The sequence below is a fragment of the Hyaena hyaena genome, unplaced genomic scaffold (assembly GCF_003009895.1).
Source record: "Hyaena hyaena isolate Hyena2069 unplaced genomic scaffold, ASM300989v1 scaffold_77, whole genome shotgun sequence".
Taxonomy (NCBI): Eukaryota; Metazoa; Chordata; class Mammalia; order Carnivora; family Hyaenidae; genus Hyaena; species Hyaena hyaena.
In genome coordinates this window covers 1,982,582-2,008,664 of record NW_024080708.1, presented here as the reverse complement: position 1 = coordinate 2,008,664, position 26,083 = coordinate 1,982,582, and the positions used below count along the sequence as shown (strand labels likewise).

Below are 26,083 nucleotides of genomic sequence, written 5' to 3'. Positions count from 1 at the left end.
TGTTTTCTATACTTGTCCTAGCACCATATGTTGAACAATTTATTATTTTCACATTTATTGAACATGCCAGCTTTTATCATGTAATGTGTGTGTGTTTCTGGTTTTTCTGTTATGGTACATTGAGCTGCCTGTTTTTTAAACACCATACTGTTTTAATTATTGTAGCTTCATGATGTGTTTTACTATGTGATAACAAGAAATATTCCATACTTTTTATTATTTTCTCCCTAAAAATTTTAAAACATTACTATAGTTGCATCATTTTCTTGCTTTAACAGTGTTCTGTGACTTTGCAGAATTAGTTTTTCCAGTTTTCGAAAAGATTTCCTTTCTTTGGCCTTGTCTCTTATTATACTTTTTTTCACATGGATTTAAGAAGTCCTTAGACTGGGGTTCTTAATATTTATTTTATCTGGCTCTTTGCCCACAAAAATTTTGTGTTTTGATTTTAGTACTTACCATGGACATATTTCCTCTAGATATCCTTCTGTCCATTCTTCAAAATTTGAAGGCCATTTATTTACCTTCTCTACAAAACTGTTAATGAACACTCCCAGACTCAAAGGAATCCTCTTTGTTAACGTAGATAGCAATTATTAACTATATCACTCATTTTTACTTGGTAAATCCTACTGAATCATAGACAGTAAAACCTGGAAGCTTCCTAAAGAGATTAATCGTCCATCTGTCATTTTACCAAAGAGAAGATTGAAGCCTAGGGTATGGGAATGACTTGTTTATAGTTTCCTAGTTATTCAATTGCTGAGGTAAACTCAGTATGTATTTCTTGTATTTTAGAGCTCATTCTGTTACCAATGTCTCCTCTGTCATTATTCCATTGTATTTAAATTTTATTTTTATTTATTTAGGCATAGGTTTTTTTTTTTTTTTAACTAGATTAGATATTTCTTAAAGGCAGCACTCATGTCTACAGGTTTTTTGGTACAACTCATAGCCCTAATGTTGTGTTTTGTGTTTATTGGGAACCTAATTAATATTAATGGTTGTTTATAAAAAACATATTGCTCTATTAACCAAATGTCAGATTGGGGCTATTTCCTTGTGGGCATCACTGTTATAACTGTATGAAAAGTGGCATCTAGTGGTCAATTTGTGTATTACAATTGCCTTAGAAAACGAAAAGCAAACAAAACAAAACAAAACAAAACAAAAACCCAGTGTACCAGTGTCATAACGTAAGTGAAATAAATAGAATATAAATTAAATTTTAAAATTGAATTCAAATAAATATTAAGTGTTTTAAGTAGTGACCTCTCTAAGGCATAGCTGTATAAAATTACCTTCAAATTGACATGCACACATATTCAAAGTTATATTGTTTGTTTACAAAGCATATTAGGAATTGGAGGATATTGTTGGATACTTAGAAGCCAAAAATACTATAAGTAAAATTCACATAGTATCTTCTCCATATTAACAAAATCATTCTCAGGAACTTAATTTTTGTTTTTAAAAGAAAGATGAAAATGGAAAGTTATATCATCTTTTACTTGTAATACCAGAAAATTAGGCACCAATATTTACATTTAAAGTGTAGACAGGGGCACCTGGGTGTCTCAGTCAGTTAAGCATCCGACTTCAGCTCAGGTCATGACCTCTTGGTCCATGGGTTCGAGCCCTACATTGGGCTCTGTGCTGACAGCTCAGCATCTGGATCCTGCTTTGAATTCTGTGTTTCCCCTCTCTCTACCCCTTCCCCACTCATGCTCTATCTCTCTCCATCTCTCAAAAATGAATACACAGGGGCGCCTGGGTGGCTCAGTTGGTTGAGTGTCCGTCTTCGGCTCAGGTCATGATCTCGTGGTTAGTGAGTTCAAGCCCCGCATCGGGCTCTGTGCTGACAGATAGCTCAGAGCCTGGAGCCTCTCTTCGGATTCTGTGTCTCCCTCTTCTCTCTGACCCTCCGCCGCTTGCGCTGTCTCTCTCTCTCAAAAATAAATTTAAAAAAAATGAGTAAACATTTAAACTTCTTAAAAAAATAAAGTATAGACATACATTCCAAAGTCAAATGTTAATTAATTTAGATGTACAGCCATTTTGGATTATCACTATCCTTTATATTTCATTAATGCATGTAACTGATTATTTATAATATGCACAATCTAATTCAGTGAGTATGACCATTGACAGTTCTTGTCTTGTGAATTGGTATCTTCTAAAATTTGTAAGTTTATACTTTGGAATCTACAATTCATGTTTGCACAAAACAATATTATGCATCTTAAATTAACCTTTGTTCCTGACATACATTGTAATGTAATGTATAGAATTATCTTTTCCATTAGAAAGCAGTGATGTATGGTCTTTGCATCTCTACCTACACCTAGCATGACATAGTGGCTGGCATATAATAGGTGATCAATAAGTATTTGTTGAATTAGTTTTATATGTTGGAAAGAGCTGTGTCTTATTCATCTTTATTGCCCAACAGGTTTTCTGGCCTCTAATTATGCTCAATTCATGTTTGATGAGTAAGTTTGTATAAGTCCATTTCACTTGTAATGTAGTTGATGTATAATAATGAAACCAGTGTATAACCTAATCAACTAAATATGACAAATAATAACTGCATACCACCCTTTCGATTGTAAATGTCAGGATCATCTGTTACTGGAACAGCAACTTGCAGTATGAATGAGAGAGTATCCCCAACATAAAACCATTGTTGTTTACTCTTAACAGGAAGAGGAGTTCCAGCATTTGGCTGGCTTCTAGTTGCTGCTGAATGGGTTAGGAGTTATGACTAGAAGGATGAAGTCAGTAATTTGATAAGGATTGGGGAAAGTATTCTGGCAGTGGTTGGAGTAAAGGAATACAGGGAATGTTGGGAAGGAGGCTTAGGTACTTTTAAGTCACAGTTTTCCAAGGCTGGGCATTGATACACATTATTTGGCATTTACATCACATAAAAGTTTCTCTTATTTAACGAAAAATATACCACCTTATTGTCCATAAATGGTGAACTATCTACATATGTTAAACTAATTACTGTTTGTTTTCTAAGCAGTTCAGCCCTATGCCAGAGTATATAGATCTAGATGGCAGAAGTCATCTATCTTCTTCTCTTATGGGCTCCTACTTTATTTTATTTTTTAAGATTTTTACTAGTTTTAAGTAATCTCTGCACCCAATGTGGGGCTTAAACTCACAACCTTGAGATCAAGGCTCCACTGACTATTCCACTGACTGAGTTAGCCAAGTGCCCTCTTAATGGGTCCTTATTTTGGAGGAGGATTTTTTCTGGCTTCAAGATCTCAATTCTTGTTTGTTTGTTTTTTTTTAATTTTTAATGTTTTTTATTTATTTTTGAGAGACAGAGAGAGACAGTGCGAGCAGGGGAGGGTCAGAGAGAGAGGGAGACAGAATTCAAAAACAGGCTACAGGCTCTGAACTAGCTGTCAGCACAGAGCCCGATGTGAGGCTCAAACCCACCAACCATGAGATCATGACCTGAGCTGAAGTTGGACGCTTAACCAACTGAGCCGCCCAGGCACCCCTCAAGATCTCAATTCTTAATATGAGTGAAGGAATTAATTAGTTGTGGCTCTTTAAAGGATCTAGGCTGTGGGAACATTTATGGTAAAACTTGTTGGAATCATTATAGACTGAGCTACTAGCAATGAAAGAGTGGGAGCAAAGAAAAAAGTTGGTGAAGGATAGCATTACATATTTTATGCTCCGTGATTGCTCATGAGTGCAGAGAATCATACAAGTTCAACTGTCAGATATCTTTGGCTAGTCACCAAGGTCATTGCTAATATAAATTGAAAGGTCATTTCTTGCATGTGATGTTAGGAGGAAAAAAAAGCATTCCTAAGAGCTTGGACAAGTGGCAAATAAAATTACAGGGAAATTGTTTTAATTCCTTTTTAATTTTTACGTCTTTTTAAAAGGATATTTTTCACTTTAAAATGATAAAAATTACATCTGCTCATTGTGAAAGATCAAATGGAAATGTGTACCATAAAAGGTGAAAGCTTCCCCAGAGGTATTTGGTATATATCCATTCAGATATTTTTCTGGAATTTGTTTTACAAGTTTGGATTGTTGAATTTAGTTGAGGGGTATATCAGAGACTGATTTTAAGGTTCATATTTAATAATCTTTCTCCCTCTTCTTCTTCCTTATAGGCTTGCTATGGGTGTTCTCCAGGATCAAAATGTGACTGTAGTGGTATAAAAGGAGAAAAGGTAAGATTTAAGATGTGCCTTTGAAAACTTAGTAAACTACTGTTTTAATATGTTTTTTTTTTTAAATCAGGGCTTCTACCTCAGCATCTAAGTAAATAAAATTAATTCTGCCATACTGCTTATTTTGGATAGCTGTAAGGATTAGACTATATCTCAGGAGTTAGCAAACAATTTCTTTTCTTTTTAAAAAAATTTTTTTCTATTTATTACTGAGATGGAGAGAAACAGAGCATGTGTAGGGAGGGGCAGAGAGAGAGGGACACACACAATCTGAAGCAGGCTCCAGACTCTGAGCTGTGAGCACAGAGCCCGACACAGGGTTTGAACTCACAAACCAGGAGATCATGACCTGAGCCAAAGTCAGACGTTTAACTGACTGAGCCACCCAGGCGCCCCAGCAAACATTTTCTGTAAAAGACCATATAGGAAATATTTTAAGTTTTGTGGGCCACATAATATCTCTGTCACACAATTTTCAACATTTTAAAAAATAGTCCTTTAAGATTATAAACAAATTTCTTAGCTCTTGGACTATACAAAATAGACTTCTTACTGCATTTGGTCTGAGAGCTGTAGTCTACCAACGTATCTGTGATCAATCTTGTTAAAATCACTGACATAATAGGCAAAAGAAGAGAAAAACACTTAAGAAGGAAACTAATATTTATCAGGCTACTTATCTGTGTTGGGTATCATGCTAGGCAATTTCATATATTTTTATCTAGTCTGTATAAGTTAATGATTAGTGAATCTCTGTTTTTATCTCACTTTTCCTATAGCAGCACCCCTATTGTATACATATGATAATTACAAAGTAAGTATTGGTGAGGATTAAGTAGCATAAACCTATCTACTCTGAATCAGTGACTAACAGTGAAATTAGAAAATTAACAAGTGATAGAGAATTGTGCTAAGAGAAATGGGTTCATACTCTAGTCTCCACTGTCTGGGACTCAATAAATATTTTTGAATAAATAAGTGAATATTACTAATTATATATGAAAAATTTTAGGATACTAAAATTTAAGAGCATATTCCATTTAGGGATATAGAATGTCTACTAGCACATTAAAGATGTTTAAAAGTCCTGATGTAAAGAAACCTAGTTGCAATGATATATTTTCAAGCTCCATTTGACCACTTCTTTCTAACAGAACATCTATTAATAATAATTGAATTGTGTTAATCTAGAACACCTATTTAAGTGACATTAGTTTGAGGGAAGTAGTTTTTATTTAATTTTTTTAAATGTTTATTTATTTTTTGAGAGAGAGAGTGCAAGCAGAGGAGGGACAGAGAGAGGGAGACAACAGAATCTGAAGAAGGTTCCAGGCTCTGAGGTATCAGCACAGAGCCTGATGCAAGGCTTGATCTCAGGAGCTCTGAGGTCATGACCTGAGCTGAAGATGGACACTTAACTGACTAAGCCACCCAGGTGCCCCAGCAGTAGTTTTATAGTAAGGGTGCTTTCTGAGGTGATAAAAAGACCAAAAGAGATTCATTTCTGATATTGGCACAGTGACTTTTATCAGACTAACTCTTCTTAAAATAAGAAGTAAGTACTCTGCACAAAAATATCACCTACTTAATGGTCATAGGGTGACTCAAAACAGGAGAAAGGTAGAGATGATTCTACAGTTGAAAGAAAGGGAGTACACTGAACAAGTTTGCACTTATGTGGCTTTTCTCCTGAGAGCACCCTTCAGTCTGCATGGGAAAGGATGGCTAGAATCCAGACAAAAAGCCACAGTCTTATTGTATTGAGAAGTTGAGACAGAGGTGAGGATGCCAGAATGACTGGAAAGTGATGGGAGATATCCTGCAATAGAGGGAGCCACAAAGAATAGAGCCCCAAAATATCCTTGTAAACTCCACCTGAATTCTTGATTGTATAGGGGAGGATTCATACAATCCACGAAAAGGAACAGCTGGAAGGCTGCAATAACTGAACATAGATTTAACTGCTGTCCCCCGAAGGGAAAACAAAGTTTTAAGTTTTAGTTCACCTGAGTTTACTATTTCCTAAAACAAAAGTTCAATACCCTTCACAGGAAGATAAAAGAATCTAGGATGTCTACAATATACAATGTCTAATGTGCTATTAAAACTTACAGGCATCAGGGGCACCTGGGTGGCTCATTGGTTAAGTGTCTGACTTCGGCTCAGGTTATGATCTTGTGGTTTTTGAGTTTGAGCCCCGCATCGGGCTCTGTGCTAACAGCTCAGAGCCTGGAGCCTGCTTCAAATTCGGTGTCTCCCTCTCTCTCTGCCCCTCCCTGCTCATGCTTTATCTCTCTTGTTTATTATAATGTTATACCATTATAATGTTATAATAAATAAACATTAAAAATTAAAAAAAAAACTTATAGGCATGAGAAGTAACAGGTAATAGTGATCCATAGTCAAGAAGAAAACTCATGAATGAAAACTAACTCTGAAATGGCACAGATATTAGAATTTGTAGATAAAGATTTAAAGCAGATAGGATAAGTATATTTGTTGATTTTAAGGGAAATGTGCTCCTAGGAGTGAATAAATAGAGAATCACAACAGAGCACTGGAAACTAAAAAAGAGAAGAAAATCTAGATTTGAAAAGCAAAGTATAAGAAAGAACAATTCACCAGATTGGCTTATCACAGCAGAATGACAACAACAGAAGAAAGAAATCAGTGAACTTAGAGATGAATCAGAAGAAAGATGCAACCTGAAGAACAAAGAGAAAGAATAGGGCCTCAGTGACCTCTGGGACAATATCAAATGGTTTAATGTAAATGTAAATGGGGTCCCCTAACAACAGGTGAGATAAAACCTGGGAGAAAAAGGAATAAAAATCAATAGGACAGTGGTAAGGGCAAGAATTTCTCTCATTTGGTGAAAAATATGAATTTACAGATATAAGAAATTCAGCACACCACAAGCAGAATAAGAACAAAGAAAACTATACCTAGACACATCAAAATGAATCTACTGAAACCCAGATTGAAAGATTAAAAGAAAAATCTTGAACGAAGCTAGAGAAAAAAATACACATTACATGCAACAGCACTTCTCATCAGAGAGAATGGATACTGTACAACAATGTAAAAGGATCATTAGAGAGTTTGAAAAATCTGGAAACACAATTGTTATATACAATGAAAATACACATAAAAATAAAGGGAAACAAAGAAACAAAAACCAGATTCTTAAATATAGAGAATGAAGTGATGGTTGCCAGATGAGGGAGGGATGGGTTAAATAGGTGGAGGGGATTAAGATGTACAAATTTATACTTATAAAATAAACAAGTCATGGAGATGAATAGTGCAGCATAGGGAACATAGTCAACAATATCACAATAATGTTGTATGGTGACAGACAGAGACTACACTTAGGGTAAACATTGAGTAATGCTGAGAATTGTGGGATGGAATTAAAGTAGGACTTAATGGGAAGGAATTTTAAATACCAATGTTAGAAAAGAAGAAAGATTTAAAATCTGTGATCTAAGTTTTCCACTTTAGAGGCCCGAAAGGGACAAGTAAATCAAATTAAAAATTTTTAATATAATAAATAGAGATGTACCAATCATTTTACTTTAATAAGTAGCAAATCATGGCCAGTTACATTTCACTTCTACCCCATCCCCTTCCCCAAAACACACATTAGATTATTTTGAAAGTAATCCTAGATTTTATCCATAAATATCTCATTGTATATCTCTAATATATAAGGAGTTTTAAAACCATAACCAAAAATACCATTATTACACTTGAAGAATTAACATTTTCTTAATCTTACCAAATATATAGTCACTACTAAAAATTTCCTTGATGGGGGATCCTGGCTGCTCAGTTAGTAGAACCTGCAACTCTTAATCTTGGGCTTGTGAGTTCAAACCCCATGTTTGATAAATTGTATTTCATCAAAATTAAGAACTTACTTTTTCTGAAGACATTGTTGAGGGAATGAAAAGACAATCCACAGTCTAGGAAAAAAATCTTTGCAAATCACATATCTCCTAAAAAGACTTCTATCCAAAATATATAAAGATATTTCAAAACTCAATAATCCCAAAACATCCCAAAATAAAATTAAATTAGAAACAAAGCAGCAAAATTTTTAAGGTACTTCACAAAATAAGATATGTATATGGCAAATAAAAACATGAAAAGTTACTCAAAACGTTTAATTAGGGAAATGCATAATAAAACCATAAGATACCACGATAAACCTACTGGAATGTCTAGTTTATTAAAATATATCCATACTAAGTATTGGTTAGGATGTGGAACAACTGGAACTATTATAGATTTTGTTTTCTTTATATTCAAGTTAGTTAACATACAGTGTAGTCTTGGCCTCAGGAGTAGAACCCAGTGATTCATCTCTTATATATGACACCCAGTGCTCATCCCAAAAGTGCCCTCCTTGATGCCCATCACCCATTTAATCCATTCCACTACCCACCTCCCAACAAGCAACCCTCAGTTTGTTCTCTGCATTTAAGAATCTCTTACAGTTTGCCTCCCTCTCAGTTTTTATCTTATTTTTCCTTTCCTTCCCTTATGTTCATCTGTTGTGTTTCTCAGATTCCACATATGAGTGAAATCATATATTTGTCTTTCTCTGACTGACGTATTTTGCTTAGCATAATACACTCTAGTTCCATCCATGTCGTTGCAAATAGAAAGATTGCTGATGCAAATACAAAGTGATGCAAACACTTGGGAAAAAAGTTTGACAGTTTCATTAAAAGGTAAGCATAAACCTATCAGATGACCGTCCTTTCCTAGGCATTTAAAGATGAGAAGTGAAAGCATATGTCCATACAAAACTTGTACCTGAGTTCATGGTAGTTTTATTTGTAATAATCAGAAACAGGAAACTCAATTGCTATTAACAGGTGGATGAATCAACAAATTGTAATATATTTATACAATGGAATACTACTCAGCAATAAAAAGGAATGAACCAAAACATGTCTGAATCTCAAAATAATTATGCTGAATGAAAAGTTAGGCAAAAGAGTACATTCTGTATAATTCCATGTATATAAAATTCTAGTAAATGAAAATTAATTTATAATGACTGAAAAGAAATCAGTGATCACCTGGGGTGAGGGATGAGTAGAGGCATGAGGAAAATATTATGAAAGAGAACGTGGAAATTGTTTTATATTTATGATGTTCACCTCAATATTGTTTTTTTTTAATTTTAAAAATTTTTTTGAGTTTATTTTCAGAGAGAGAGAGAGAGCAGGGGAGGGGCAGGTAGAGAGGGAGAGAGAGAGAATCCTAAGCAGTCTCCGAGCTGTTAGCATAGAGCCTGATGCAGGGCTCAAACCCCCGAACCTGTGAGATCATGACCTGAGGTGAAATCAAGAGTCAGATTAACTGACTGAGCCACTCAGGCACCCCAAGTTCAAAATTGTTTTTAATTAAAGATTTAACTTTTTTTAAGAGCAGCTTTAGGTTCACAGTAAAATTGAAAGAAAGATACAGAGATTTTGCCTATACCTCTGGCCCCACACATGCATACATGCATAGCTTCCCTAACGAGAGTGGTACATTTGTTGCAACTGATGAACCTACATTTGATACATCATTATCACCCAAAGTTCACAGTTTACCTTAGAGTTCACCCTTGGTGTTGTACATTCCGTGGATTTGGGCAAATGTATAATGACATGTATCCATTATTATATTATCATATGAATATATTCACTGCCTTAAAAATCTTTTGTGCTCCATCTATTCAACTTCACCACCCCCACCTCTGGCAACCACTGGTCTCTTTACTGTCTCCATTATTTTGTCTTTTCCACAATATTATATAGTTAGAATCATACAGTGTGCAGCCTTTTCATATTGGCTTTTCTCACTCAGTAATATGCATTACAGTTCCTCCATGTCTTTTCATAGCCAAATAGTTTTCTTTTTAGTGCTGAATGGTAGTCCATTGCCTGCTTGTGCCAGTTTCTTTATCTGTTCATATGCAGAAGGACATCTTGGTACTTCCAAGTTTTGGCAATGATGAATAAAGCTGGTCTTAAACATACATGTGGAATTTTTTGTGTGTGGATGTAAGTTTTAATATTTGGAAAAATACCAAGAAACATTGCTGAATCATATGAGTATGTTTAGTTTTGTAATAAACTGCCAAACTGTCTTCCAAAGTGGCTGTATCACTTTGCTTTCTCACCAGCAATGAATGAGAGTTCCTGTTGCTCCACATCTTTGCCAGCCTTTGGTGTTGTCAGGGTTTTAGATTTTAGCCATTCTAATGGGTGTGTGATGGTATGTAATTTGTTTTAGTTTGCATTTCCCTGATGCCACATTACATGGAACATATTTTCATATGCCTACTTGCCATCTGTATATCTTCTTTGAAGAGGTATCTGTTAAAGTCTTTGGCCCATTTTGAAATCAGGTTGTTTTCTTATTGTTGAATTGTTATAGTTCCTTGTATATTTCAGATAATTTTTATTTATCAGATGTGTCTTTTGCAAAATTTTCGCCCTGTCTGTGGCTTGTCTTCTCATTCTCTTAATATTGTCTTTCACGGAGCAGAAGTTTTTAATGTTAATGAAGTCTAGCTTATCAGTTATTTCTTTCATGGACAATGTGTTTGTTGTATGTAAAAAATGATCACCACATCCAGGGCATCTAGATTTTCTCTCCTATGTTATCTTATAATTTTGCATTTTGGTCTATAATACATTTTGAGTTGATTTTTATGAAGAGTTTGAGGTCTCTGTCTAGATTTCTTTTTACCTATAGATGTCTAGTTGTTTGGGCAACATTTGTTGAAAACACAAGGAAATTTTTGTGCGAGATGGATATGTTTATTATTTTGATTGTCAACTATGTGAAAAAATTCAAATTGTATACTTGAAATATGTGCAATTTATTGTATATTAATTGCACCTCAGTAAATCTGCTTTTAAAAAGTAAGATTAACCCAGAAATAATAAAACATGTCAATTCTGGCAAAGAAATGTGTCCAAGTGCACACTGCTAAAAACAAAACTTGCTAGACTCCTGATGACAGCAAGAAATTAACCAGCTGACAACCTAAAATTTGTGTCACATAGATTGTAACTATGTTTATCGTGGTGAACATAAATTAATGTATATAATTGTCAAATCACTGTGTTGTACACCTGAAACTAGTGTAACATTTTATGTCAAGTATACTTCAATAAAAATTATAAAGTAATATAAATTCCATGTCACACTGACACATTTTCTAAACAAGGTGTTCATTCTCCTCTACCAGTGACATCAGTACTTACTGGTAGCTTGTTAGAAATGCAGGTTCCTAGGTTCCATAGCAGACTTAGTCTAATTCTTGGGGGTAAGACCAGGTAATCTGTGTTTTAACAAGTTGTCTAAGTGGTTTCGATACAAGCTACAATTTAATCTGACCTACATGATCTCCATTTGACAGTTCTTAAAGATGTATATTCTTGTTCTCCTAATTATATTGCATCAAATGCTTCTTTTTACTATATAATTATAAAAACACAATAGAAATTACTCAAAAAGTGGGGCGCTTGGGTGGCTTAGTCGGTTAAGCGTCCGACTTTCGCTTAGGTCATGATCTCACGGTTTGTGGGTTCGAGCCCCGCGTCGGGCTCTGTGCTGACTGCCAGCTCAGAGCCTGGAGCCTATTTCAGAGTCTGTGTCTCCCTCTCTCTCTGACCCTCCCCTGCTCACGCTGTCTCTCTCTCTCTCTCTCTTAGAAAGAAATAAAAAATATAAAAAAAAGAAATTACTCAAAAAGAATACAAAACTGTAATTGCAATTTTTAGTTAATCATCATTTTCATTTTTTCATTAATGGTATGGCCTTTCCCATATGTTTATATAGTTTTACATTTTTGCAATATCATAATCCAAAAATAATTTAAATCTTAATGGTCATTATAGCAGTTTATTTCCACATTTTTTGGTCGATCCTCAGAAATTCAGTACTTTTCCTGTTAATTTCGTATCTTTCTTGAGAAAGTATTCTTTATTTTCTTAGTTTATTGTCAAGTTGGTTTCCATTTAACAATCAGTGCTCATCCCAACAAGTGTGCTCCACCATGCCCATCACCCCCCTTCCCCTCTCCCCTACCCTCATCAGCCCTCAGTTCTCAGATTTCAAGAGTATCTCATGGTTTGTCTCCCTGCCTCTCCCCAACTATTTTTCCCCTTCTTCTCCCCTATGGTCCTTTTTTAAGTTGCTCCTAATCCACCTATATGTGCAAACATATGGTAGCTGTCCTTCTCTGCCTCACTTATTTTGCTCAGCATAACACCCTCTAGTTCCATCCATGTTGCTACACATGGCCAGATTCCATTCTTTCTCACTGCCATGTAGTATTCCATTGTATAGATAAACCAAATCTTCTTGATCCTTTCATCAGTTGATGGACACTTAGGCTCTTTCCATGATTGGCTATTGTTGAAAGTGCTGCTGTGAACATTTGGGTACATGTGCCCCTATGCATCAGCACTCCTGTATCCCTTGGGTAAATTAATGGCAGAGGTATTGGTGGGTCATACAGGAGTTCTATTGTTAATTTTTTGAGGAACCTCTACACTGTTTTCCAGAGGGGCTGCACAAGTTTACATTCCCAACAACAGTGTAGGAGGGTGCCCATTCTCCACATCCTCACCAGCATCTCTAATCTCCTGATTTGTTCATTTTAGCCTCTGACTGGCGTGAGGTGGTATCTCAGTGTGGTTTTGATCTGCATTTCACTGATGATGAAGGACACTGAAGGAGGGATGCTGAGCATCCTTTCATGTGTCTGTTGGCCATCTTGATTTCCCCTTTGGAGAAGTGTCTGTTCATGTCTTCTGTCCATTTCTTTACTGGATTATTTGTCTTTCAGGTGTGAAGTTTGGTGAGTTCCTTATAGATTTTGGATACTAGCCCTTTATCTGATATGTCATTTGCAACTATCTTTTCCCATTCCATTGGTTGCCTATTAGTTTTGTGGGTTGTTTCCTTTGCTGTGCAGAAGCTTTTTAAAATCTTTTCTTTTTTTCTTTTTTTTTTTAATGTTTTATTTATTTCTAGGAGAGAGAGAGAGACAGCGTGAGCAGGGGAGGGTCAGAGAGAGAGGGAGTCACAGACTGAAACAGGCTCCAGGCTCTGAGCTGGCAGTCAGCACAGAGCCTGACGCGGGGCTCGAACCCACGAACGCGAGATCATGACCTAAGCGAAAGTCGGACGCTTAACTGACTAAGCCACCCAGGCGCCCCTTTTAAAATCTTTTCTATTTAAAAAATGTTTTATTGATTGTTTCCCTTGCTGTGCAGAAGCTTTTAATCTTGATGAGGTCCCAATAGTTCATTTTTTTTTTGCTCTTGATTCCCTGGTCTTTGGGGATGTGTCAAGTAAGAAATTGCTGCCATTGAGGTTAAGGAGGTTGTTTCCTGCTTTCTCCTCTAGGGATTTGAAGGTTTCCTGTCTCACATTCAGGTCCCTTATCCATTTTGAGTTTATTTTTGTATATGGTGTGAGAAAGTTTCTGGTTTCATTCTTCTGCATGTTGTTGTCCAGTTCTCCCAGCACCATCTGTTAAAGAGGCTGTCTTTTTTCCATTGGATACTCTTTCCTGCTCTGTCAAAGATTAGTTGGCCATACATTTGTGGGTCCAATTCTGAGTTCTCTATTCTATTCCATTGGGCTGTGTGTGTGTTTTTGTGCCAATACCATACTGTCTTGATGATGACAGCTTTGTAGTAGAGGCTAAAGTCTGGAATTGTGATCCCTCCCATTTTGGTTTTCTTCTTCAATATTACTTTGACTATTCGGGTTCTTTATTGGTTCCATACAAATTTTAGGATAGTTTGTTCTAGCATTGAGAAGAATGCCTGTAATTTTGATTGGGATTGCATTGAATGTGTAGATTGCTTTGGGTAGTAATGACATTTTAACAATATTTATTCTTCTGATCCATGAACATGGAATGTTTTTCCATTTCTTTGTGTCTTCTTCAATTTCCTTCATAAGTTTTCTATAGTTTTCATCATACAGATCTCTTATATCTTTGGTTAGGTTTATGCCTAGGTATTTTATGATCTAGTGCAATTGTGAGTGGGATCAGTTTCTTGATTTCTCTTTCTGTTGCTTCATCGTTGGTGTATAAAAATGCAACCGTTTTATGTACATTGATTTTGTATCCTGCAACTTTGCTGAATTTATGGATCAGTTCTGGTAGGCTCTGGTGGAGGCTGTCGGGTTTTCTATGTAGAGTATCATGTCGTCTGTGAAAAGTGAAAGATTGGTTGTAGTAAATCCATTTTCATTCATGATTTTGTCTATTTGAGTGCTCTCTCTTTTCTTTTTGAGAAGCCTGGATAGAGGTTTATCAATTTTGTTTATTTTTTCAAAAAGTCAATTCTTGGTTTCATTGATCTGCTCAACTGTTTTTTAGGTTTCTATATTATTTATTTCTGCCCTGATTTTTATTATTTCTCTTCTCCCACTGGGTTTGGGATGCTCTTGTTGCTCTCCTTCTAGTTCCTTTAGGTGCACTGTTAGATTTTGTACTTGTGCTTTTTCTAATTTCTTGAAATAGGCCTGGAGTGCAATGCACTTTCCCCTTAGGACTGCCTTTGCTGCATCCCATAGAGTCTGGTTTCTTGTATTTTCATTTTCATTTGTTTCCACATATTTTTTTAATTTCTCTAATTGCCTGATTGGTCCATTCGTTCTTTAGTAGGGTGTTCTTTAACCTCCATGTTTTTGGAGGTTTTCCAGACGTCTTCCTGTGATTGATTTCAAGTTTTATAGCATTGTGATCTGAAAGTGTGAATGGTATGATCTCAATTCTTTTATATTTATTGAGGGCTGCTTTATGTCCCAGTATGTGATCTGTCTTGGAGAATGTGCCATGTGCACTTGAGAAGAAAGTGAATTCCATACCGTCAGGAGGTAGAGTTCTAAATATGTTTGTCAAGTCCATCTGGTCCAATGTGTCATTCAAGTCCATTGTTTCTTTAGTGATTTTCTGTCTAGTTGATCTATCCATTGCTGTAAGTGGAGTATTAAAGTCCTCTGCTATTAGCACACTCTTATCCCTAAGATTGTTTCTGTTTGTGATTGTTTTATGTATCTGGGTGCTTCTGTATTCGGTGTGTAAACATTTATAATTGTTAGCTTTTCCTGATGGATAGACCCTATAATTATTATATGATGCCCTTCTTGATCCCAGTAACGGCCTTTACTTTAAAGTCCAGCTTGTCTAAGTATAGCCACTCTAGCTTTCTTTTGACTTCCAGGAGCATGATAGATATTTCTCCATCCCCTTACTTTCAATCTGAAGGTATCCTCAGGTTTAAAATGAGTCTCTTGTAGGCAGCAAGTAGTTGGATTTTGGGTTTTTTTATCCATTCTGCTACGCTATGTCTTTTGATTGGAGCACTTAGTTCATTTACATTCATTGCTATTGAAAAATATGGGTTTAGAGTCATTGTATTCTTCATAGAATTCATGCTTGTGGTGGTGTCTGTGGTATCTTGCGTTCCTTGCAACATTTCCCTCATAGATTCCCCCTTAGGATTTCTTGTAGGGCTGGTTTAGTGGTGACAAATTCTTTCAATTTTTGTTTATTTGGGAAGACTTTTATCTCTCCTTCTAATCTGAATGACAGGCTTGCTGGATAGAGGATTCTTGGCTGCATATTTTTTCTGTTCATCTCATTGAAGATTTCCTGCCATTCCTTTCTGGCCTGCCACGTTTCAGTAGATAGGTCTGTAACTACTCTGATAGTTCTCCCTTTGTATGTTAGGGCCCTTTTATCCCGAGCCACTTTCAGAATTCTCTCTTTGTCCTTATAATTTGCCAATTTCACTATGATATGTCATGCAGAAGATAAATTCAAGTTACATCTGAGGGAAGTTCACTGTGTCTTTTGGATTACAATGTCTGTTTCCTTCCCCAGATTGGGGAAGTTCTCAGCTATAATTTGTTCAAGTAGACCTTCAGCACCTTTCCCTGTCTCTTCCTCTTCTTGAATTCCTGTGATACGGATATTGTTCTGTTTGATTGTATCGCACAGTTCTCGAACTCTCATTTCCTGCTCCTGGATCAGTTTATCTCTTTTTCTCGGCTTCCTCTTTTTCTATAATTGTGTCTTCTAATTCACCTATACTTCTCTCTGCCTCTTCAGTCCGTGCATTGGACACCTCTATTTTATTATGCACCTCATTTATAGCATTTTTTAATTAATCACAACTACTTTTAAGCTCCATAGTCTTTGTAGCAATAGCTCCTCTGAAGTCTTCCTTGCCTTTTTAAAGCCCAGCTATTAATTTTATGACTTTTGTTCTAAATTCATGTTCAATTATGTTTCTTATATCTGTTTTGAGCAGTTCTTTAGCTGTCATTTCTTCCTGGAATTTCTTTAAAGGAGAATTCTTTTGTTTCATCATTTTGGCTAGCTTTCTGTTTCTTGTTAGTTTTAAAAGTTTGTTATGTGCTGTGCACCTGGGAGGATTCCTATATTAAATAAGGCTCATTGACTGTCCAGGGCCTGTCCGTTTAGGAATTGTTCTTTGAATGGTGTCTCTTGGTCTCTCTGTTGAGACTTTGGTTATTTTATTTCCCTACGCATAGTGGTATTTGGGACTCTCCACCATGTGTACTTTGGCTTGTTTCTTGAGGTAGCCCTGGAAAAGAAAACAGACAGACAAACCACAGGGAGCAAAGGAACACAAACACACAGACAAATCCAACAAACAAACAAACTGAAAGGGAAAAGGAAACAGAAAAATAGATGGATAAAAAAGAGAAAAAAAAAAGAAAAGGAAAGAAAAAAATAAAAAAACCCAAAAGACAACGGACAGTCTAAAAGCATAAAACCAGAATTCCCAGCTACAAATAAAGAGCAGGGTGTATGCAGTGCTGATGGAAGAGCATATACAAAGACAGAAATGACAGGGCAGGGAGAAAGCGAAATTGGTCAGTGACCAGGCAGAGAGTAAGAGGCTTAATTCAGAGACAGAAAGGACAGTATGGTAGGAGGCGAGGAGAAAGAAGCGAAGATAATGTTACTTAGAGAAACTATATAGTCTGATTACTCTAGAGAGAGAGGGAGATAGAAAGATAGCGGTAGAGGTATAGAATATACATCTAGAGAATGGATTAAATGTGATTGTTTAAGCAAACCAATGACCAGAGTGCTTAGTCCAGCAGAGGGGAGGGATATGAATGAGACAAGGGAAAACATATAGAAAGAATTGATCTAGAATTAATCACGGCAGTGCCTTCATGTTGGTAAAAAAAAAAAAAAAAAAAAAAAAAAGCAGCTCTCTAGGGGGAATTGCTGTGTTTTGGTGTAGGCGGGTCTTAGCCTTCACTGCGTCCCTGGGGCCACTCCCTGAGGTCCTGTCTTTGTGGTTGTGGGGAAACAAATGGAGACGTCCTAGTCCCCTCTGGAACCAAGCGTTGGAACTCACTCTTCTGGATCCTTGGAACTCACTCTTCTGGATCCGATCTCCCTGTGCCTCAGGCGTCGCCGAGGTGGGTTGTGCTCTATGTCCCAAGCCACACCTCATTTGCAGATCTTAGTCTATGCGCCCCATTGATATCACCGGAAATATAAACCTGCAGGCTAGGTCCTTCCCTGTCAGGACCGAGCTAGGAGAGCAGTGGAGCGGTTTCAAGCCAGACCACTTCCCTGTCAGGGATTGGGCCAAGAGAGCAGCAGAGCAGTTTCTTCTGGCGTCACCTGGGACCAGGGCACCCAGCCCAAAGTCAGCACTACAGTTGGAAACAGGATCACTCTTCTTTCCAAGTCGAGGGTTTTCTCTTCTCCAAGGACAGTTCTATGAGCAGTTTCAGCTGCTCTTTCTCTTCCCCTCCAGTCTCCGTGGCTCCCCACAAAGGGGGTTCCCTCCCCTCCCTCTGGGTCTCTGGGTCCTGGCCCGTTTTTATCTTCCCCAGTTCACACTCATGCACCTATGAGGTTGTTTTCTCAGTGGACTCTGTCTCTTTTCCTCCCAAACTCTTGTGGTTCAGTGTCCTGTGGCTTCAGACTTTCTCCATTTGAGAGATGGGGGCGGGTGAAATGTACGGAGCTCCCTACTTCTCTGCCATCTTGCCTCTCCTCTGCAGGAAACTTTCTACCTTTAAATGGCTGGAGATGGTTTTTAAAATTCATTTTGCCACTGTCCAGTAGGTGCTCTTCTACCTTCCTTGGTATAATATTGCTCAGTCAGCTAGATGGGGCCACAGCATTATTTGACAATAGTATGAGGAGATTTCAGGATATATAATTTTTTGGTATATGGTGTTATTAATACAAACACAATTAAACTTTTTAGCTCTCTCTACTTTGTATTTCTGGTTTATTCCTCTCTTATCTATAGCTCAAATAGCAGTTTTGCTTTTGAGAAAATATAGCTTTCATCAAATATTATCCTCAAGTTTTGGCAAAGAGATGCTCTAAAAACCAGTGGAGATCTCAAAATGTAGCTATGTTTTCCACTTATGGAAATCTACTTGAAAGTTTTTTTCCTTCTAGCTTCCTTTCTGACTTGCGCTTGCAATCAGAGTTCTACTACCAACTCTGCCAGAAATGGGCTACGTAATGATTTGAAACAATCTAGCTCTAAAATTTGAACCTTTTATTTTTCCCCTCTTGCTTTATTTCCTTCAAAATAATTGATGAGGTTGATTAATACTAAATTGTTATAATTATATGACTAATTAAAATAACAAAGAGTAGTGCCTCGGTGTCAGAGTTGGTTAATCTGACTCTTGATTTCAGTTCAGGTCATGATCTCCTGGTTTATAAGTTCGAACTTATTTTATTTTTATTATAAGATGATTCAACTTTACAATTATTTAATACAAAATTATCCAAGCTAGCTAAACTAGTACTTACCACACACACATACTAAGCTCTCTCTCTGTCTCTCACATACACACATACACACCCAGTGGGGATGTGTAATAAAATTCTACTGTACCTTAACCTCTAGGTGTTATGTGCCTACAATGGCCCATTAGTCAATTGCCTTATAGCTATGGATGTTTTCTCTTTCTAGGTACTACCTAGGCTATCACTGTGAATAGGATCTGGGGTGAAAGGATTCCCAGAATGAGGTTCAGAGCGTCTGGTCAGAAACTCGGCCTTCAAGCCTTAGAAAAGTAGAGGAACTCCTTGTGACTCTGCTGTTGGGAGCACATGCCATGGAGCTATGAGCCCTCACAGTTCTTAATCTTGATAGTGGTGAATTTGCTTTCTGTGATTGGATCTCCTAGGGTTGTCGGGGTTCATAACTTTTTCTATAATTGGCTATATGCAAGTCAACTAACCCTTAATGTGTTGATATGATGGTATATTAGTATAGATGGTGACTCTACAACCCCCACCTATCTACCTGTGCAGATATGCATCTTGGGCAACCTTATTGCAAAGATGTTGATAAGATATAGTGAACCCGGGGTGCCTGGACGTCTCAGTCAGTTAAGTGTCCGACTTCTGCTGAGATCATGACCTCACGGTTCGTGGGTTCAAGCCCCGCATCGGGCTCTGTGCTGACAGCTAGCTCAGAGCCTGGAGCCTGCTTCACATTCTGTATCTCCCTCTCTCTCTAACCCTCCCCTGCTCAAGCTGCCTCTGTCTCTGTCTCTCTCAGAAATAAATAAAATACTTAAAAAATAAAAAATAAAAAACCCTCACTGGTAGGTTGGCAGCCCTCCTGCGCTGGTGTTGATTAAATACTGTGGTCAGAACTGGGACTTGAGTCACAGTTCAAATAGTAACTTTGAGTCACAGTTCAAATAGTAACTCTGAGTAGAGGAATTACTGGTGATATTTTCATTTTTCTTTTAATTTTTGGGTAACATTTTATTATGATATAATTTTAGGTTGCAAAATAATTGCAAAAGTAATACAAGGAACAGTTCTACATGCTTTACCACTTTTGCTCTATCAAAGACACCTTTTGTTTTTATTTTATTTGAACTTTTTATTTTCCTCTCTTGCTCTATTTCCTTCAAAATAATTGAAGAGGTTGATTAATACTAAATTATTATAATTATATGACTAATTAAAATAACAAAGAGGAGTGCCTCAGTGTCTTTTGGGTTTTCTACATAGAGAATCATATCATCTTCACAGAGTGAAAGTTTGACTTTTTCCTTGTTGATTTGGATGTCTTTTATTTCTTTTTGTTGTCTAAGTGCTGAGGCAAAGACTTCCAGTACTATGTTAAATAGTACTGATGAGAGTGGACATCCTTGTTTTGTTCCTGACCATAGGGGAAAGGCTCACAGTTTTTTCCCATTGAGGATGATATTAGCTGTGGATCTATCATATATGGCCTTTATGATGTTGAGGTATGTTCCATCTATCCCTACTTTGTTGAGGGTTTTTATCAAGAATCGATGCTGTATTTCATCAAATGCTTTTTCTGCATTTATTGATAAGAGCATATGGTTCTTACCCTTTCTCTTATTAATGTAGTGTATCGCATTGATTTGCAAATATTGAACCAGGCCTGAAGCCCAGGAATAAATCCCACTTGATCATGGAGAATAATTATTTTCATGTACTATTGAATACTGTTGAATCTCCTTGAGAAGTTTTGCATCCGTATTCATCAAGGATATTGGCCTGTAATTCTTTTTAATGAGGTCTTTGTCTGGTTTTGGAATTAGGGTAATGCTGGCTTCATAGAATGAGTTTGGAAGTTTTTCTTCTAATCATATTTTTTGGAACAGTTTGAGAAGAATAGGTGTTAACACTTCTTTAAATGTCTGATAGAATCCCACTGGAAAGCCATCTAGCCCAGGACTCTTGTTTGTTGGAAGATTTTCAAATACTGATTCATTTTTTTTGTTGGTTATGGGTCTATTCATATTTTCTATGTTTTCCTGTTTGAGTTTGGGTACTATGTGATTTTGTAGCAATTTGTCCATTTCTTCCAGATTGCTCAGTTTGTTGGCATATAATTTTTCTTAGTATTCTCTTACAAACGTTTGTATTTCTGAGGTGTTGGTTGTGATCTCTCTTCTTTCATATGTGATTTTATGTATTTGGGTTCTTTCTCTTTTCTTTTTGTTAAGTCTGGCTAGTGGCTTATCAATTTTGTTAATTCTTTCAAAAAACCACCGCTTAGTTTTGTTGATCTGCTCTAATGTTTGTTTTTTGTTTATTTGTCTTTATATCCTTTATTTCTGCTTTAATCTTTATTATTTCCCTTCTTCTCCTGGCTTTAGGCTTTATGTGCTGTTCCTTTTCTGGGTCCTTTAGGTGTAAGGTTAGGTTGTGTATTTGGGAGCTTTTTTGTTTCTTGAGATAAGTTTGAATTTCAACATATTTCCCTCTTAGGACTGCCTTTGCTGCATCCCAGAGGTTTTGGACTGTCATGTTTTCATTTTCATTTGTTTCCATGTATTTTTTTTTTTTTTGTATTTACAAAAAAATATTTTTATTCATTGCTGAAAGACAGAGCACAAGTTGGGGAGGAGCATAGAGACAGGGAGACATGGAATCTAAGCAGGCTCCAGGTTCTGTTTCCATGTATTTTTTTAATTTCTTCTTTAATTTCATGGTTAGCACCTTCATTCTTTAGTAGGATGGTCTTTAACCTCCATGTATTTGGAGGCTTTCCATTTTTTCTTTTTCTTTTATTTTTAAAGTTTATTTATTTATTTTGAGAGCAAGAGAGAGAGAGTTGAGAAGGGGCAGGGAGATAGGGAGAGAGAGAATCTCAAACAGGTTCCATGCTGTCAGCACAAAGCCTGAGGTGGGGGTTGAACTCACAAACCATGAGATCATGACCTGAGCCGAAATCAAGAGTTGGACACTTAACCAACTGAGCCTCCAGGCACCCATTTCCAAATTTGTTCTTCTGGTTGACTTCAGGTTTCATAGCGTTGTGATCTGAAAATATGCATGGTATGACCTCAATCCTTTTATACTTGTTGAGGGCTGATTTGTGACCCAGTATATGATCTATTCTGGAGAATGTTCCATGTGCACTCGAAAAGGATATGTATTCTTCTGTTTTAGGATAAAATGCTCTGAATATATCTGCTAAGTCCATCTGGTACAGTGTGTCATTCAAAGCCAGTGTTTTATGGTTTATTTTCTGCTTAGGTGATCTGTCCATTGCTGTAAGTGGGATGTTAAAGTCCCTTATTATTATTGTATTATTATCAGTGAGTTTTGTTATGTTTGTGATTGATTGATTTATATATTTGGCTACTTCCAAGTTGGTGGCATAATATTTACAATTGTTAAATCTTCTTGATGGATAGACCCCTTAATTATGGTATAATGCCCTTCTTCATCTCTTGTTGCAGTCTTTGTTTTAAAATCTAGTTTGTCTGATATAAGTATGGCTACTCTGGCTTTATTTTGGCAGCCATTAGGATGATAGATCATTCTCTATCCCTTGACTTTTGATATGCAGGTGTGTTTAGGTCTAAAATAGGTCTTTTGTAGGCAGCGTATGGATGGATCTTGTTTTTTTGTTTGTTTGTTTTTGTGTGTGGTTTTTTTTTTCATTCTAATATCCTATGTCTTTTGATTGGAGCATTTAGTCCATTTACATTCAGAGTGATTATTGAAAGATATGAATTTAGTGCCATTATATTACCTGTAGAGTTGGTGTTTCTGGTGATGCTCTCTGGTCCTTTCTAATCTTTGTTGCTTTACATCTTTTTTTTTTTTTTTTTTTACCCCCACTCAGAGTCCCCCTTAAAGTTTCTTGTAGGGTTGGTTTAGTGGTCACAAACTCCTTTAGTTTTTGTTTGTCTGGGAAACTCTTTATCTCTACTTCTATTTTGAATGACAACCTTGCTGGAGGGTATTCTTGGCTGCATATTTTTTCCATTCAGCACATTGAATATATCTTACCTCCTTTCTTGCTTGCCAAGTTTCTATGGACAGATCTGCTGTGAACCTGATCTGTCTTCCCTTATAAGTTTAAGGACTTTTATCCCCTTGCTGCTTTCAGGATTATTTTCTTGTCTGTGTATTTTGTGAATTTGACTATAATATGTCTGGGTAATGGCTGGCTTTTTGTTTAATTTAATGGGAGTTCTCTATGCTTTTTTGGATTTTGATCTCTATGTCCTTCCCCAAATTAAATACGTTTTCAGCTATAATTTGCTCACATAAACCTCTGCCCCTCCTTCTCTCTCTTCATCTTCTGGTACTCCTATGATATGAATGTTTTTATGTTTTAATAAATCACTAAATTACCTTGCCTGCCTCCATGATCTCTGACCTTTGTTTCCCTCTTTTCCACTTCATTATATTTCATAATTTTATCTTCTATATTGCTAATTTACTCCTTTGCCTTATCCATCCTCATTTTTATGACCTCCATATGGGTTTGCATCTTGGTTATAGCATTTTCAATTGGCCTGACTAGATTTTAGTTCTTTTATCTTTACAGGAAGGGATTCTCTTGTGTCTCCTATGCTTTTTTCAAACCCAGATAGTATCCTTATAATTGTTGTTTTAAATTCTAGTTCAGACATCTTACTTATATCTGCATTGACTGAATCCCTGACTGTCATTTCTTCCTGTTATTTCTTTTGAGGTGAATTCCCCCATCTTGTCAATTTTAGGGAAGAAAAAACAATAATAATAATAATGAAATTAAATAAAAATTTAAAAATTAAAAGAATCAAATAAAGGAAGTTAGATGCTATGCATGTTTTGGTCTGCTTGCTAAGAGAAGCTTGATAGAAAAAAGAAAAGAAGAGAGAAAAAGATTTAAAATTTTAAAAATGATAAAGTAAATTAAAGATCAAATAAGATTTAAAAATTTGCTTGTTCTGGATCCAAAAACAAAAGAAAACAAACAAAAAAAGAAGCAGCAACAACAAAACAAATGAACAAAAAAACCCACATGAAGGTAGATCCAGTTTCCCTTAGAGCTGAAAGTTTGCAGCAGTCTATGGTCAGTAGACTAAACCCTTGGAAGGGATTTGTGCTGGTCTTCTGGAGGGAGGGACCTGCTGTTCTGATTCTTAGGCCCAGTTGCACTATTGGAGATGTGCCTGGAGGGCTCAGGGGGTCAGGGCTTTGGTGTATTGGCTCTGTTCTGCATTTGGTGGCACTGTTTAGCTCACTGAGGTTGATCAGTGTTGGTGGGCTAATGGTGAAAATGGTTTCACCCTTCTCTCTAGTTTCTGGAGTGGGAAGTTTCCACCCTCCTGTGTCCCTGGCTTCCATCAGCTCCCCACCAACCCCCTTGTCTGTGTCCACGCTGTCTCACTACCAGGCGGTGCCTCTCTCTTAAGTTTTATCTCAGTTGTGGCTGTGTTTCAAAACCCCACACTTCACAGACCCCCTCTGTTAGGACCCATGGCCTCTGCACACTGTGACCAATTTGTCCCAGGAAATGGTCATGCCACCACACAGTGGTAGTGGCTCAGAGTTTATGGTAAATTGCAACACAATGGACTCCAGGGTTTGTTGCCCTCAGCCAGCGTCTTTGTTCCTCTACAGGTGAACATGGCGTGGCAGCTTGATGACATGCCCGCTGGGTCTTTTGCCACAGGAGAGGCCATATCACGTCTATCAAACACAGTCCAAGCAGGTGAACTGCTTCTCCTTGTGAGACCCAGGAGATCCTTAGACCATGCTGCCTGCTTCTGGTGCTCTGCCCTGCTTCCTCACTAGAGCACCACTAGGGGCTGAGCTCTGAAACTTCAGACTTTGTGCTCCACTGTTTATAAAAAGCTGGCAGTATTGAAACACTCTCCTTTTTCCCCTGTAAATGATTTTGGGGAACTCTTTTCTTGTGCAATCCCCTGTGCGTGTCTTCACTCTTTCTCTCTAGCTGCTTTCAGGGGGAGTGCTTTTTTCCACAAGCCTGATGCCCTACTCAATCTCCCCTTCTCTCTTTCTCCTCTCCATGAAAACGGCTCCTTCTTCTAAGGCACCGGCCTCTTCTCTCCCCTGATTCACCTCTCTGCATGATGTACCTGCCACATTCTCTCCCTCAAATTATGGATTGTTCTATTAATCCCCAGATGAATTTTCTAGGTGTTCAAAATGGTCTGATGTTGATCTAGCTGTGTTCTAGGGATGAGACAAGCCAGGGTCCCCTTACTACTCCACCATCTTGACTCCTCCTCCTGGTGGTTTTTTCTTTTATGTTTTTTTGTGCTTCTAGAATAACCATGTATTCCTTTTTGTAGTAATTTTATAATCAGAAAATTATTAAAAATTTGATGTTCTAGAGCCCTTTTCTGACTAATTTATCTCCAGTCAGCTAATCAATTTCCCTTCTGGATAATCCTGCAACTCTTCTACTCTGCAACAAATAAACTCAGATGGTTTCCTTTTGCACTTCTTCATCCCTGCACCACATTTATTTTATGTAACCCCTACAGACCTGGTTTCCTGGATTTATTGCCATTTTCCATGGTAAACTCTTGATGTCAGTATGTTTAAACCTCGTTTCATCTCTGATATGTTTTTTACTTTTACAGGAAATTCATAATGGTTTGTGGTTTTCCATTCACATCTTACGGGTTTTCTCCTGTTAGTAGGTACTGTGAATTTAGTATCATTAAATTAAGTTAGTTTTCTCTAGATAATCTTTTGATCTTTTTGAATCTCAACCTTGCCTGTGCTTGAAAATTCACTCATCTTTCATTCTTGTTCAATTTCAGGGGGAGAGAGGGTTTCCAGGTTTGGAAGGCCATCCCGGTTTGCCTGGATTTCCAGGTCCAGAAGGGCCTCCAGGGCCTCGGGGACAAAAGGTATGTGCCAGGTTGCCATTCAGTAATACTAGAGTTATTAAGGCATCTTAAATGTGGGACTAAGTGTCAAATCAACTAAAAATTACTGAATTATAGCTAGAAATTAATACCTAAATAAAAAATAGAATAGCTGAGTCTATATTTTG

General features: G+C 37.0%; 1 protein-coding gene across 2 annotated transcripts in view; it reads left to right on the top strand.

The window, feature by feature from the left end:
* Positions 1-26,083, top strand: part of COL4A5 (collagen type IV alpha 5 chain) — a 230,249-nt gene that overhangs the window by 86,775 nt on the left and 117,391 nt on the right. For both annotated transcript variants that reach the window (XM_039233533.1, XM_039233532.1), the window contains exons 2-3: positions 4,152-4,211; positions 25,848-25,937. In XM_039233533.1, the coding sequence (XP_039089464.1) occupies positions 4,152-4,211; positions 25,848-25,937 (150 nt within the window). The remainder of the gene's footprint in view (positions 1-4,151; positions 4,212-25,847; positions 25,938-26,083) is intronic.